Source organism: Notechis scutatus, chromosome 3, assembly GCF_049901735.1.
Source record: "Notechis scutatus isolate UNSWTSFEM ecotype Mainland chromosome 3, rNotScu1.2, whole genome shotgun sequence".
Classification (NCBI taxonomy): domain Eukaryota; kingdom Metazoa; phylum Chordata; class Lepidosauria; order Squamata; family Elapidae; genus Notechis; species Notechis scutatus.
Window position 1 is genome coordinate 170,164,888 of NC_142011.1, and position 16,859 is coordinate 170,181,746.

The following is a 16,859-nucleotide window of genomic DNA, read 5'->3' on the forward strand; positions in this document are numbered from 1 at the left end:
TTTGTCAGCAGGAGAAAAAGAATCTCCTATCCATTCAGCTCACCATGATGGGAGTGGGGAACAACATACTTTTAAATTTCCATTTATTTAGTTTTTTTTAAAAAGTTCCCATCCATTGAATACGGAAACTAATCCTGAAAATTTAGACATACATATAAAATTTTCAGTTTTATTCTAGGTATAAATAATATTGCTGTATATAAAACAAACAGTTTCAACACAATCTGCTTTATTAAAGGATATGCATTAAGCCATGCAACATAATTTAATGCAGATAATATTCCTAGCATTGCAAAGAAGCATCACACTAGAGAAATTACTGTGAAAATATCTCATCACCTACCATAAATGTGCTGAATACTTGTATTTTCTAATTCAGTGTAAGATAGCTCATTATGACTTTTATTTAAAAAAATAATTATTTCATCCCTCCATACAATATAATTTAAATTAAAACTGAACTCACAGAAGCTGTGATGATGATTACACTTCCCACAACTGTGTTGTGAGGCTTCTTTTTTCCCCCTGTTAAAATGGGTCAGTCAAAAAAGAACAGTTCCGGTCTTGTTGGCACCAATTATTATGGTTTGTGCTCTGAAGCTATTTCAGTTGCCTACTGTACAAATATAGTGTCTTACTTTTTTTATTTAACCAAATCATTCAACCAGAACATAGCTATACATTTTATCCTCTTTGTTTTTCTTGCCCAGCATTGTTTAAAATGCTGCAAATGAAGACGACATGTTATTTTTTATAGAGGACCCATTAGAATCTGGACCCATATTATTGCAAGAAATAGAGAAATATGGGGAGGTAGCGGACCTCAAAATTAAGAAAGAAAAAACCAAAATGTTAGTCAAGGTGAAATATTTAGGTGTTTGGTTAAGGGCAAGGTGTTCAGCATTAAAAAAGGATAACTATACAAAATTATTACAACAAATTGGGAAAGGCTTGGATAGATGGGGGAAACTACACCTTTCATTACTAGGGAAAATCACAACAATTAAAATGACTATCTTACCTAAATTGTTCTATCAATTTCAAACGATTCTCATAAAATTAGATAAAAATTTCTTTAAAGATTTAAATAAAATAACCACAAATTTGTATGGTCAGGAAAAAAGGTGTGAATAAAATTAAAATATCTACAGGTTAGTAGAAGTAGAGGTGGCTTTGGACTCCCAGCGTGGGAGACTTATTATAAAGCAGCAATTTTGGTTTGGTTCAGGGAATGAATAAATTTAAAAAATAGGAAAATTTTGACCTTGGAAGGACATGATCTTCAGATGTGGTGGCATGCCTTCATATGGAATTTTAGAAATAAGAAACACTTGTATTTCTATAGACATATGCTGTGAGACTCACTGATACAGATCTGGGAGGAAATTAGAAAAAAGCATTATATTAAAATCCCAGGCTGGCTATCCACTGTGGAGGCAGTGATCCACCAACACATTAAATATTGGTAAAATGGCCAGATATAACAACATTTTGGACAACCGAGGAATATTAAAAACCAACCAAGAATTAAAAGTACAAGGAATAATCATAGACTGGTGGCCATACCTCCAACTACAATCGCAATACAAAAAAGATTTAGAGGAATATGGATTTGAATTGGACTTAACACAATTAGATAAATTATTGATAGGCCCGGAAGAGAAATTACTATCCAAAATATACAACTATTTATTAAATTTCGACTTAGAAGAGGAAATAGTGAGAGGTCCAATGATAGCTTGGGCCAAAAATTTTGGATACAATATTGAGTTAGAAGACTGGGAAAAAATGTGGAAAAAAACTATACTTTAACAAAATTTGCTGCATATAAAGAAAACCAATACAAGATTTCTTTACTGTTGGCATTTAGCATCAACAAGACTTGCAAAAATGTATCCTAACTTAAACACTAATTGCTGGAAAGTAACCCCAAAAGATTAAATATTTGATTATATATATTATCACAGCAGCAAGAATTGCGCTAGCACAATCTTGGAAAATGGCCACTATACCAACAGATTGTTTAATAATCCGGAAAAATTTTTAGTGTATAGAATTAAATAATAAGGAAGACTCAGAAGACTATAGAATTCTACCGCAGTTTTCCCTTTGAATATGTATAAAGTCAAGCAATAGTGAACATCATCTACCATATATACCTGTAGTCACATGCATGCTAGTTTTCATTTCATCTCAAAAAACACAGAGGCTTTTAAAGTCTAATTAAATTGTACCAGGAAAATGAAGCCTGCCTGTTCCAAGAATGTCATTGTTGTATCTTGGTTTTTCAGCTTGAAATATTACTCTATTTTTGTGTCAGTTATTTCTGTCCAGAGCACCTGGTACAAGATATTCTTTGTTCAGCTGAATTAATTTCAACTGTCATTTAAGATATCTTCCCGTATGAATTTTGGAAGATATCAATGACATTCCTCTCAGTTTTTCCACAAAACATCCATTTTGTTGCAGGTACTGATTCCTTTACATCAGTAAGAAAGTTTTAAGTATCTTCTCATTATTGTCTCTATTGGACATAAGAGGATTTATTTGAAGTGATTTTTGTAAAAAGAAATACAGACTGAAAAAGAGAGTATTATATAACTTGCTGAAATACCTTTTTCATTTAAGTATTTACTAATACAAAAATGTCCATATGAACAATGCAAATTGTAGATATGAAATTTGCAAAACAGATTAAAACAGATTAAATTAAGAGTGTTTTGGGCTGATTGGAAGAGAGCTATGTGGAACAATGAGAAATTTAGTTTTTTAAGTATATTTTTAAATAAAAAATAGAAACAGGTTATATAAATACTAGCTCTATATCTGTGCTTCGCTACGAAACTATGTGATCGGGCTTAGTTTTTGGGGAGGAAAATAAGGGGGAAAATTCTGTCTCTGCCTACCAGCATCCACCGGTATTCATCTGGCTAGCATCCTGTCAGTGTGTGAGAGAGTTGAGGTCTGTGAGGGAAACTGAAGCAGTATTTGCTGCATGAACAAGGAGACAACAAGGAGCCTGGGCATGGTTTAGCTCAACTGTTCTGTACTAAAGCTGCTTGGTGCTGTGAAACTAAAACTGAAACTCCCCTCCTCTGCTTGTGTTTTGCATTTGGAACAGATTTCTTTTCAAGTGTGGAGGGGAAGTAGAACTCCTTAGCATCAGAGCAAGTTAATAATAATATACGAAATACTAATGCTTTGATGGTCATTTCGAAAAATCCTTTCTTAGTGAGCACCTAGAAGCCAAGAGAAACATAAGTGTCAAATTTCAAGTTTGTAGGCTTTACAGTTCTGGAGATTTTGTGATGATGCGTGAGTGGTATTTCGCATACATACATACATACACACACACACATACATACATACATATATATATATATTTCTGAGGTTTTCGCGGGTATTTGTATGTGGATCTTTGGTTATTTGGGTTTTCTCCCACGTAAAATTGGAAGTATCTAGGCGACGTTTCGATGAAGTCTCATTCATCATCTTCAGGCTTGTGTCTTCGGCTCTGTGCCTCTCAGAGTAATGTGAGCTTGCAGCTGCTTCTTCCTTTTAACTGCTAGTGGGGGTGTGACTTGATTGGGTGGGGGCTTGGCTGTGTTCTGATTGGGTGGAGGTGTGTTCTCATTGGTTGGGGGTTTGGCTGTGTTCTGATTGGTTGGGGGGTTGGCCGTGTTCTGATTGGCTGGAGGTGTGTTCTGTTCAGGTGGGGGCTTGGCACAACCAATTTCAATGTCCACACCAATCTTATGTTTTTTGTTTATTTTGTTTTGTTTTTTGAAGTTTCATAAGATATGGAACCATCCTTACCCGCAAGGGCCAAATAATTCTACAGCAGGGAACAACCCATAGAGATTCCTATTTTCAAACCTCTTCCAGCCATATTTTTATGCAAGGGGCCTTCAGCACTTGGACTTGATAGGCAAAGTTGTTTTAAATATCAAATATATTGTGGACCATAGCATTATTAAGGTAGAACATCAGTAGATTGCTGTAAAAGGTAATTTCAGATTGATATATTTATATTCAAATTCACAGTCATTCATCAAGCTCACTGGCCAACTTTCACTGTTGATAAAATAATAGTGGTGCACCAAGACAAATTCCTTGTGTTTCCAGTCAATAAAGAATTCTATTCTAGGCTATTCTACCATACTTCATTTCATCAATGGCACAGTTTGGATGGTATCACTGCAGATAAGGTTGGGGTGACACTCAAATCCATCCAGATTTGCTAATCCTTTTTCACTCATCAGTATGGTCTTGGTACGTGAAAACTGAAATGGCGAGAAAAATATTGTTTCAATCAAGAGAAATCTTGTTTCAAAGGTTTCCACAATTTTGTACTTATCATGGAAGGTCAGTCAGTACTCTCAGTCAGAACTCTCAGTCAGTAATTTGGAATGATACAACTGAATGGAGATAATTACTTTAGCTTCAACAAACCTAGGACATTTTGAGGATAAATGTAATACCAATAGATTTAATTGGCTTGATCAATCAATTGACACATTTTTCTAGTTGAATATCCCTTCACATATCAAGGCCTCAGAGGCAAAATCTATAAATAGATATTAACAGAAATCTTCCATGGCTCAGATCAAATTATTACACTTTAAGTCTCAGTTTTCTCTATAAATCTGTATTTTATAACTATGCAGATACCTACAGTATGTGTTTCATTTAGTTTTCCTTCAGCTGCTTTGCTTTATGACTTTTCCTAACTTATTATTTCTTAATATTTATTAGCTTATTTCCATCAGTTTTGGACAATATTCTTGGAAATCCAGTATAAAGGTAAAGGTTCCTCTCGCACATACATGCTAGTTGTTTCTGGCTCTAGAGGGTCATCTCCGTTACAAGGCTGAAGAGCCAGCATTGTCTGAAGACGTCTCCATAGTCATGTGGCCAGCGTGACTGAATGCCGAAGGTGCACAGAATCCTGCGACCTTCCCACCAAAGTGGTCTCTATTTTTCTACTTGCATTTTTTACATGCTTTCGAACTGCTACGTTGGCAGAAGCTGGGACAAGTAATGGGAGCTCACACTGTTATGCGGGGCTAGGGATTCGACCCGCCAAACTGCCACCCTTTCTGATCAACAAGCTCAGTGTCTTAGCCACTAAGCCACCATCATTCTAGTATACTGTACCATAACCAGAGCTCAGGAGATATGGCAGCAGATAGGAAGAGCAAGGAGAAGGGAAAGGACTGGGGATAAATACAAAAGGAAAATTACAGGGCTCCTGTATCTGAAAATATTGGGTAATAAACAGTTTTAAGTCAAACTTACCCTTAAATGTATGTATTTGGTATGTACAGTATTTCGATGTTCAATTATGCACTTTTCAAATCTATTCCAGGTAGCAGTACAGCATCTGGGCTATATATTTACATAGGGAAGTAAAGCTTTATTAGAATTCTTTATGCATAAAAGACCTTATCAAAAATAAGAAACAGAAAAGAGAATGTTGCAAGCACAAATGTTGAGGCTAACTATGTTGAATGACATTTTAAACACAGAAAATAAAAAGCTGATAAAACAATGCTGACCTTTTAGCCTAAGAAAATAAAATTTCTGATGGCTAATTTTGAATTCAGTGAGTATCATGTACATCTCTGGACACAAATACTGCTTTGGGAGTAGGATGGAGGCTAACATTGCCTTAGTTATTTCTCCTTTAAACATTTATCTGAAAAGCAGAATATAAATGTGTGGAAATTATTTGAAAAAAATAGATTAGTAAAATGAAGAATAAGCATGCATATCATAATTGAAAAAAATCCTGATATTTTCCTAGCCTCAATATACAATTATTTATTGGTCAAGTGTGATTAGACACACAAGGAATTTGTTTCCAGTGCACAAGCTCTCAGTGTACATACAATAGTGATAGATCGTTATCATAGTCATTATAAGAATACATTCATCATAAAACATTAGATGCAACACAGTGATAGTCATGGATACTAAATAAGCAATCAACATAAATCATACTAGGATACTAAGTAAACAAAATAAATCATAAGATACAAGCAACAAAGTTATAGTCATGAGAAGATAAGGAGATAGGTAACAGGGAAGATGAGAATAATGATGGTAATTTCTAGTGTTGTGGGAATTAGTTATTTAGCAGAGTGATGACATGGGTGTCCTTGAGTCTAGTTGTTCTTATGTGCAGTATCCTATAGTGTCATTTTGAGGGTAGAAATTGAAACAGTTTATGTCTAGGATGCGAGGGGTCTGTATATATTTTCACAGCCCCCTTTCTGGCTCATGAAGTATATTCCCAGGATCATGGTAGTAAGCTGATCATTCTGTGCCCACTGCATTATATTATAATGATTCTGCATGGGAGAAAAGAAGATTCTTAAGCATCTACACTACACAGTATAGCAGACTGAGGTCAAATACTGCTGCTGCATCAAAACCATTTATTTCAACATGACCTGTCTTACAGTACTTCCCTTAAATAGATGAGCAAAGAACATTTTAGATTTTGTTCCCAAAATTCAGCTGTAATACTTGTTTGCAACTCTTTAAAGCAGCTGCATCTTTTTTCTGGGATCCTGATGCAGCACAACCTTATATTGGGGAGGGAGATAACAGATTTTATAATTTTGTCTCATTACATATGCTTAGAAAATAGCATAATGCTTCAAAGATGAACTTACTAATAAAAAGTTAAGGATATAAATAATAAAACTAGAGTGTTTATCTTAAAAATGTACAAGAAAACGTACATGAATAAAATTACAATAACTTACAGGTGTGTGACTTTTGGGAAACTGATGGTTCTTTGTCGTTAGGCAACTGGGGTAACTGTTAGGCAGCAAATGTTTGAAAGCAACAGCTCAGCATTATCAAAGAATATAGTTATGTTGTAATCAATTAACCACCTTATTCCCTCAAGTGTTACAGAGATTGTCACATCGTATCAGTGATAAGTGCCAGTTCAGCTGGCATGAAATACATGGAGCATTGGGACATTCTGCCTAAAGTAATACAATAACTCGGGTGTCCAAGTCATCCAGAATTCTTCTGTTTATAGCTCCTATTCACGATAGCAATAAACTTCTGGATCAGAATATTTGCTTCTGAAATAAACATATATTATTTTACTAGGAAATTAATGCTCTTCATGGAGAACATGGACCATTTTGTCTTTACCTTACCTTGGACTATCTTTGCTTTTGAACAGATGGTTGGTGATCTGGAGATGGAGATCATTTTTATCACACTGCTGTCATTGTCAGATCATCTCCTGAACCAGTTACGATTGAGAATTACTTGTGACCTCCTTAAGGTAGCAACATCCTTCTGGATAGTTTATCCTGGACACCTAGTAAATGTAACTAGCATCCAAAGGATCCTTGTGAAATTTACAATCTCAATCAGGCACCACCTAGAAACACTTCTATCTGGTGCCTGGTGCACAGCTGGAAACAGGAAATGTATTGGACAATGGACAGTACTGTTCTTGAGCAGCTTTTTCTTGGTGCCAATTCTAATTAATACTTGGTCTTCTAAGACCCTTCAAAAAAAAAGAGAGAGAAGAAGCAAATCAGATTGAGTATGATGATAAAGCCAGAAAAACATACTTACTTCTTCTCCCTTATTGTGTCAGCAGGCCACATGGAGATCGCCCAGTGATTCCAGGGACCAATTTACATAGTATTTCAGTAATAAAGCTGCTCTGATTTGCTGAAGCCTTGACTTTGCCGAGTCCTTGATAGGTACTGGAGCACTAACATTGTGACCTATGAGGAAGAAGATAAATTGGTGTTTAGGTTATCATCTTCATGATGCTTCACAGAATTGGTGGAGAAGTAATATAAAGAGTAAGAAAGATGGCTTGGACAAAATATGCAAGAACTTTACCTAGAGAAAAAGATTTGAGAAACAAGATGTTACTCAAAATTGGCTCAGGCAGATGACTCTCTGATTCACTGGAGTATAAGAAGAGAAAGGACATACAGCACAATCAAATTTGTAAGATTATGTTATTACAGCCAACCTCAATAAATATAGCTTTAGTCTTCTAAGGAGTTAATTTCCTGATCTGACTACACATTAGGGTTGATAAATAATCAGATTCAGGAGTTTGGCAATGTCTTCTTGTCGGACGGAGAGTTCCCAGAAATGTTAAAACAGACTGTGATGTGTCCATTGCTGATGATGCCTGGATCCAAGGATTTGATTAATTTTAATTTGATCCCCAATCTCTTCCTTTTAGACTATGTACTTGTGACAGTGGTGGCTGAACAATTTCATAGTGCCCTAGTTGAACTGGATTATTTGGACTCCTTTTAGTCAGGTTTCCATCTCAGATATAGCACAGATAGCATTGGTTACTCTCTCATTGGGAGCTAAATGATAATAGTGTATTCCTCCTCATTCTTCTGGGCTTTTTGCATTTTTGTATTATGTCAACCAACTACTATCTACATGGACTGGAAATTAGAGACATGGTTTGAAGTGGTTCTGCTCCTTCCTTAGCAGGCAATTTCTGTCAGTGGGTAGAGGGAGATAATAAATTAGCCTGATAGACTCTGATATGTGAAATACTGCAGAAGTCATTTATCTGTCCCTTGCTTTTTACAATCTATATGAAGCCCTTGGGTAAGGTCATACAATAGTTTGTGTGCAGTATCATCACTATGCTGATGATACCCACTTTTTCATCACTACCCTGAAGAATACTGCTGATGTCCATTCCCATTGCCTGGTAGGTGGCAGGATTTGGATGGAAGAGAACAGGGTAAACCCAAGTAGGACACAGTTCCTGTTTCTATATAGGTGTTGTCTCTCAGTGCCAATGCCTGCCTCTGAGGACAGGCAATACTAGTTCATTATTTGGGTTCTGTACACATGGCTGCTGTTGGGAAAGTAGTGGAGGCAGTGGCTGGTCACTGGACTAGCTAGTCCAGTGAGTACATATGAAGAATTTTGTTCATGGTTTGGGGTTACCCACCTTCATCTACTGCAACAATCACAACTGTAATGATATATAATGAAATGGCTATAAGTTCTCATAGACCACAATGGATTGCTGCAATCAATTGATAAAAGGTCCCTTAAAGGAGAACAGTTAAAAAAAACTGCAGCTGATCTAGGATGCAACAGTCAACATATTTAAGAGCTGGCAATGAGAGCACATAAAATTAATTTTGTGAGTCCTGCGCTAATAGTCTATTGGTTTCTAGGTACAATTTAAGGTGATGGTATTGATTTATAAAAACATTCATGGCTTGGCACATTCGTACTTGCAGGACTGTTTGCTTCAATCGTAATTGGTCCAACCCATTAGAACTTTTAAGGAACAATTGCTTTTACTCTCACACTTCTTAAAAAATGAGGAGAGTCATGGCTTGAAGACACTTGTTTACTTTTGTTTATTTGCTTTGTGGCAACACTGATGGTTTGGAGTGGCCTTTCTTTAAGATCAAACTCTTTCTCCCCTTCCCTCCTTGTTGATTTTCAAGAAACTATTGAAAAGGGGATTATTTCAAAGGGCTTTCTCTTAAATTAAGTATTGCATCACTTTTTTCTTTTTAAAATGTTTGTTATTGTGTGTATCTTGTCTTTGTTATTTGTTTCAAATTGTGCTGTGGATGTTTCAATTCTTATTAAATTATATATTCTTCTAGCACTGGAAGTGTTAGACTGAGGCAATATAAAATTGTAACATAATCCCTAATACTGCTTCATTCTTGCATCACAGCCATTTGAAGAGAGTTGAGCTAAGAGATTGTGTCTGCCAGGTTTCATTGCCTAAGGTGGAAGTAAAACACTTAGTTTTCCAATTTCTAGCCTTGTGTCTTAACCACTAGACCAAATTGCTTAGAACAGTAGTTCTCAACCTTTTCTTCACCATGTACCCCCTTTAAATACCTTTTGTGCCATGGACCACCAAGATTTAACTCAAGATTTAAATCATAATATTTCTTCAAGCCTTTGCAGACGCCCTGTGAAAATATTGTGTCCCCCCCAGCCATTGGTGGATGACAGGTTAAGAACCACTGGACTAGACTGTTTCAAAAGAGCCCCACAAAAAACTAAAGTACTGTTTATATTACATATTAAATTATTGTGAATTAATTGCAAATGTTTGGGGAGGCTATTGTACATCTTCTGAATAAACATGTGTTCACCCATATTTGATTTATTGTTAACATTATACTTTCTTGTCTTATTTATAAATAAATTGGCGGACTTTATCTTTTAAGAAGGTAGATTAAATTAAGCTAAAATATAATATTAACAATTAAGTACTTCACAAATTCAGATGGCCAAATTCTTCCCTGCAAGTTAAAGTTAAGGCTAGATCTCTTTGCCATGTAGTTCTTAAAATGCAAGTCTCTGTCGAGGGGGAGGAGGAGATATTTGCTTGTAAATCCAGACTTTTAAGAGCTAAGTACTAAACCCTCTGCCTAGCAGACAAATCTTTCACTAAATAGTATTGAGAGATGTTTGAATGTTCTCTTAATAGGAACAGTCCCCTGAGTGAATGCAATAAATGTAAATTCCTAGAAGGAGGATTTGCTGTTCAACAATCCATTCATCTGAACTTGTTAGGTGGGAATCTTTTAAACTGTTACAGGAGATGCATATTTTATACAAGACTTGATGTGAAATAGTCTCTGGCTCCATACTGTTCTTCATGACAGAAGGTAAAATATGAATTTTTTAAAAATAAACAATACATGTAGGCTGATTATATAGACGATGACATGATTTTCAATCTCCAGGTAATTTCCTGCTTGGATTACTGACTCCTATTATTCTCTGAGGAATGTATAAATACACAGAACCTTAGGCTACTGGATTTTACTTCCTTTTATTATAATATTCATTTGTGCAATATTTATCTATTTTTCCCAGACTTGATTACTTTTATAGAAAATTTATGGATCATTGAATGGGAAATGAAGTAGAAAGTAGAGGTTTATTGGATTAATTTTTAGAAGATACTACAAAACATTTGCAAGGAAGTTTACTTTGCATTGGCCATGTAATTCTTTGCCTTGCCATGTCTCTTTTCTATTCTTTATTTGGTTTTTCTTTACAGGTCAGTTTTGTCTTGCTGGTATTCAGTAAGCCTTCATGGTATATTCGTTTCACTGCATCTTCTTCACTGTCCTTCAGATATTCTTCCAATGCCTTTTTTCTTCCCCAACCATCCAATGTATTTGCAATATTTCATGCTCCTTGATAAGTATCTATCAATGTCACTACATGGATGAAGGACATGATTAATTTTCATTATTTTTTTTATCTTTCTATTCAGGTCTTTTAGTTCTGTTTCAGTCCAGTCCACTATTCCATCTGTATATATAATACTGAAATTGTCCAGTTGTTGGTATTTCTTCCACTGAGCTTGGCCTTTAAAACCTTCTTCACTCTTGTGATGTATTCATTTCTAAGTTTCTTCTTGACTTCAAGTGTACTTGATGTTGTCAGCTTAAAGAATGCATAGGTATTTGTAGGTATTGTCTTCATCTAGACCCTCAATGTTATTTCCATAGGGCCCTTTTCATTATTTTTCCTCTGGAGGTGGGGTGGCACATTTGTCTAATTCAAACTCCATTGCAATATTTTGGGTGCATATGTGGACAGTGTTGAGCAGTGATTCTATTTCAAATGTGTTTTTCTATACAGCATCAGATCATGCATGTAAAGGAAGTGAGATAGCCTGGCAGATGTTTTTTATGTTTGATAGCCATGGCCTGACTGGTTTATTTTTGTTGGCAAAGGAATCAATACAATGACAAACAGCAGTTATAGTAGTGAATTTCCTAGAAAAATTCCTCTCTTGTTATTTCGCTCTCCCAGTCTGTCACTATTGACCAGCAACCTTGTCATCCATTGTGCTATTGATCTTTGCACAAAGCTGATATTTCTACTGATTCCTGTTACTTCTAGGTACTTAATTATCCAATCATGTAACAGGAAGTTGAATGTGTTCTTGCAATCAATCCAAGTACATTCAAGTTAGTTTTCTTTCTCTTGCAATTTTCCACAATCATCTTTTAAATTAGGAACTGATCTTTTGTTCCTATATTAATATTATTTTATTTATTTATTTTATTTTATTTATTTGTTTGATTTGTCAATCGCTTACAAGATAATAGGTATAAGTATATACATAGTTATGAATACATGAAATGGGTACATATAAGAAAAATAAAAGAAACAATAGGACAGGGACGGTAGGCACATTGGTGCGCTTATGCACGCCCCCTACAGACCTCTTAGAAAAGGGGTGAGGTCAATAGTAGACAGTCTAATGTTAAAGTTTGTGGGGTTTGGGGAAGAAGCCACAGAGTCAGGTAGAGTATTCCAGACATTGACCACTCTGTTGCTGAAGTCGTATTTCCTGCAATCAAGTTTGGTGCAGTTAACCTTGAGTTTGTATCTATTGTGTGCTCTTGTGTTGTTATGGTTGAAGCTGAAGTATTCATTGACAGGTAAGTCATTGCAATGTATGATTTTATATACCATACTTAGATCAGATGGAAGACGGCGTAATTCAAGGTTTTCTATCTTGATTGCACATGCGTAAGCAAAATCTCAGCTACCTATAAAGTCTGCTTCCTTTTATTTTACATAGGATTCCATGTCGTAAATTAGCCATCAAAGATATCCATTTTTACAAAGAATAACAAAACAGAATTGGAAGGGACCTTCTAGGTCTTCTAGTCCAACCCTCTGCAGGAAATTCTATACACATGTTAGCGGACCTATGGTATGTGTGCCGGAAGTGGCACCCAGAGCCACTTCTGCCGGCATGTGAGAAGTCACCCGGAAGAGCCCCACTGTGCATGCGCATGCACGCCACCACCCGACAGCCGATTATCAGGGATCTGCATGCGGGGGAGGGGTCATGCATGCGCAGAGATGCATGTCGCATGGGGGTTTCGCGCACACATGTGCAGGGGCATTGGGGGGGCAGCATGTATTGCCTTCTGAGTGCTGGCACAGGAGCAACAAATGGGCCCATAGTATTTGGTTTAAAAATTCAAAGGTCAGTTTATCCATGAGTATACATGGTAATTTGTGTTACACATCAGTATATATGATAATTTAGTTAGACACTTTGCTGTTTCCTTTCTAGATATTCAAATTTTATATTATTCTTTGTTTCAGAACATATTCAGTGTCCCATTTATTTTAAAAATCATCAAACTCCAACATATTTGAAAGAACTGAGCTTTAAAATTGCAATTTTATAATAAAATCAATTTAGATTAAACTTTATAATAGCAAACCTAATATGCTCATGAAATTTGGGTATCTAATAAAAATATTTTAATGGATATCCAAGTTTGGAACAAAATGTCATATATTCCTAATAGAAAAACAAACTAATGTTCATTAAAAAAATAATGTTCACCCACACTTTTGTATATGGTTAAAACTGATAAGCAAACATTTCAGGGGAAAAATAGTTCCATAAATGTTTGTATAAACAATAACTTCTGTTGAGCTAAAAATATAGTGAATTTTTCTGGTAACTAGGCAACAAGAAAAAAGTCACTTACCTGAATTGCAGTTTGTTTTATGTTATTTCTAAATCCTAACTACACAGATTTTTATTCTCTGTTCTTTAAAGATGACACAAAGAGTGTCTGTTTATTGTTTAGCTAAATTGCTTAATGTATTATTTGATACAGAAAGCAAATCAGACAATCTCTCCTTTATCTGTAATCGGTCATTAGCTTTTTATCCCTTAACTTTTTATAAATGTTTAAATATAATATACCAAATGGCATACTTAGGTAACTTGCATATGTATCAAAATGTAAAAGGCATGAAATCAGCATTTTTCTTTTATGCTAAGCAATTCAAATATTGCTCCTATCTTATTTATCTTCATAGAATATATATTTTATTCTTATGTGCTGCTTATTTTGCACTTAACTAAAAGACAAGGTAGATTTTTTCTGCCTTCGCTATGTATAATTTGATATGAAAATGGAACAATGGAAAATGATAAGATACCTGCTATATTCAATTAACTTCGAATGTTTTCATCTCATTCCCATCCATTTCTTTTTTTTCCCTCCTCATTGACTTTTGGAATATTCCCAGCAAATAATTCAGAAGACAGTTGTGAATCTTGATTTGAAAAGTGGGACATGTTTCATCTTCTAGAGAAATCTCAAATTTTTTCAGGAAGCAGAATTTGCTAGCTGTAAATAAAAAAGCAAAATTCTGAAATCTCTGATCAAAGCTCTAGTTGTAGAAGATTGGTTCATTTAAAGGGGGGGGTTATCCCTCTTTTTCATGGAATGCCACAAAACCTAAAGATTCCTCAAGGCACAGTTTGAATAACCCCCAATATAATATACTCTGTCAATAGTTATATAAATATTTCAGTCTTGACTGGTGATAGAAATGTTCTTTGTATATATAGAATGATTAAGGCTGCAGTCTTATGCTTGCTGACAAGACCACTCAATACGGTAAAAGTTACAATATTAATTTAAAGTAATGTCTGTCAATCCTCACTAAATTGGAAGATTTTCAGCATGGCCCTAGAACCTTCTGTGTGGAACTGCTGTTAAAGAAATAGTAATAGTGGTAATTTTATTAACCATTTAGAATTGGAATGAAAATTACTTCCATAGTAGGGTTTGTTTATTGGATTTATTTTGCTACCTGTCTGACTTGCATGTGATTCTGAATGGCATTCTTACTTGAAATCATAAATCTTTTTTTAAAAAATTCTCCCAAGTTTTATATATATAAAACAGAGTTGGAAGGCATTATTTAGGTAGGGTCAATCCCCTGTTCAATGCAGAAATCCAAATTATAGTACCTGAGACATATGAGTATCTAGGCTCTGCTTAAATAAATGCAGTGATCAACTGTATCCCCTGTCAAACTGTTCTTTTTTTCTCAGTTTAAATTAAAATCTATACTTTTATAACACGTGTTCCCTTTAAAAAAAACTTTTAAAATGTTCATTTGTGAATTCAACATCATTTGATGTTATATCATTGGCTACAAATCAAATCATGCCATCTAGAGCCACCTTATAAGAGAGATAAGCAAGCAGCATAAAAATATAATAATAAATACAAATAAATATCCAACCAGTTCTAATATATTGCTTCTGAGGTGCTCTCTGAATTTGGTTGTTTTCTTGCAGATGTTTCATTACTCAAACTGGGAAACATCATCAGTGTTAGTGAGGAATGGGGTTTGCTCTTATTTTATATTCTATCTAGTGGCTTGCTCTGTCAGTGTTGGTGGGAGTTGTCTTGGTGATTCTTTGGTTGGCCTGTTTAGGGTTAGCTTGTTTGGCCATTTCTTGATTGGGGCATTGTTTGCATCTTGACTGTTGTGTCTAATGTCAATATTGGAATTAATCTCTGCTCATCTGGGTGTTGATTGTTTGTGAGTATATATCTGGTCTTTTTGTTCTCTCTTTGGTTAGTTAATACTTTCTTTTGCACAATATGTTGTTTATCTTCATGTTTCTCTAGATAACCAATTTTTCAGACTGCCAGCTTCCAAGAATTTTCTAGGCTTGCCATGGTCTAGAATCGTTACAATTTCCAAGTTGAAACTATGGTTAAATCTGTTCATTTGTTGTGAAATTAAGGATATTTTCATCATGACTTTTTCTGCTAGTCTTCTGCCTGTTTGTCCTGTCTAATTGCAGTGTAATTCTTATACTGGACACTGTAGATGACTCCTGTTTTTTTCTTCTGAAGTTGCTGTGTCTTTTGGTTTACTTAGAATGTTTTGGAGGCCTTTAATTGGTGTGGGTGGTATGTTGATGCCATGTGCTTGCAATAGTCTGTTGGTGGTTTCTGTAATGTTTTTGGTGTATGGCAGTGTTACCCTTTTCACAGCTTGTGTTGTTGGTGCTATATTGAGTTCAGTGGTCAAACACTTTTTGATGAAGTTGCATGGATATCCATTGTGTTGGAAGATGTTGTATAGATGACTTCTTTACTTTTTTGGATGTTCAAAATCGCTGCATTGTGTTTGTGCTTGCCTAAACAGTGTTCTTATACAGCTTCTCTTATGGGATGGTGGATTGCTATTTTACTAGTGTAGCTCTTGGTTGGGGTAGCTGACTTTTCAATAGATTTGTGTTTCTAGTTTGCTATTGCAGTCTCTTCTGATCTTCAAGAACGTTAATGTGTTGTTGTTTTCTACTTCCCTTTCTGCTTCTTGATAGACACTGTTTAATTGCGCATTTGTTTAATCAATCCATTTAGGTGACTTTTTACCTACATCAGTCAGTGCTCAGTGCTTCCTTCTGGGTGCCCACAAAAACTGGTTTGGAACAAAAAAAGTCAAGGCCACCACCATGTTCTTTTTTCACATAGATCATGCCATGTGAAAAAAGAGGTAGGACTACCATCTCAACTTTTTAAACTCCTTTCAGAAGTCACCTCTGTTTCCTTTTGTGGAACTTCTTGATTTATGTAGTCAGAGTATTTGCTAACTATCCATTTGCTGAACAGTAAATACCCATCATTATAGATGTAGTTAATGTATTCTGTTTAATTAATATATTTTTAATCATTTCCATTTATCATATCTGTAGAAAAGTAGAGTATTAAACTTAATAATATTTGCACTATATTACAATTTTAGCCTTATTCTCAAACTTTCTTTTTAGATATTTCCATACTATATATTTGGGCATTCGGAGTAGACAGAGTGGAGAGAATGACAGGTGGCGCTTTTATTGGAAAATGGTCCATGAGTATGCAGATGTGAGTATGCTGCATTTGCTTGCTACATTTTTGGAAAGTGCCCCACAATTGGTCCTCCAACTCTGCATTGTTGTACAGACGCGCACCCTTCAGGCCCTTCAAGGTAAGGAT

General features: G+C 35.3%; 1 protein-coding gene across 1 annotated transcript in view; it reads left to right on the forward strand.

The window, feature by feature from the left end:
• XKR4 (XK related 4) overlaps positions 1-16,859 on the forward strand; it is an 85,334-nt gene that overhangs the window by 37,382 nt on the left and 31,093 nt on the right. The window contains exon 2 of the mRNA XM_026670302.2: positions 16,652-16,851. Coding sequence (XP_026526087.1) covers positions 16,652-16,851 — 200 coding nt within the window. The remainder of the gene's footprint in view (positions 1-16,651; positions 16,852-16,859) is intronic.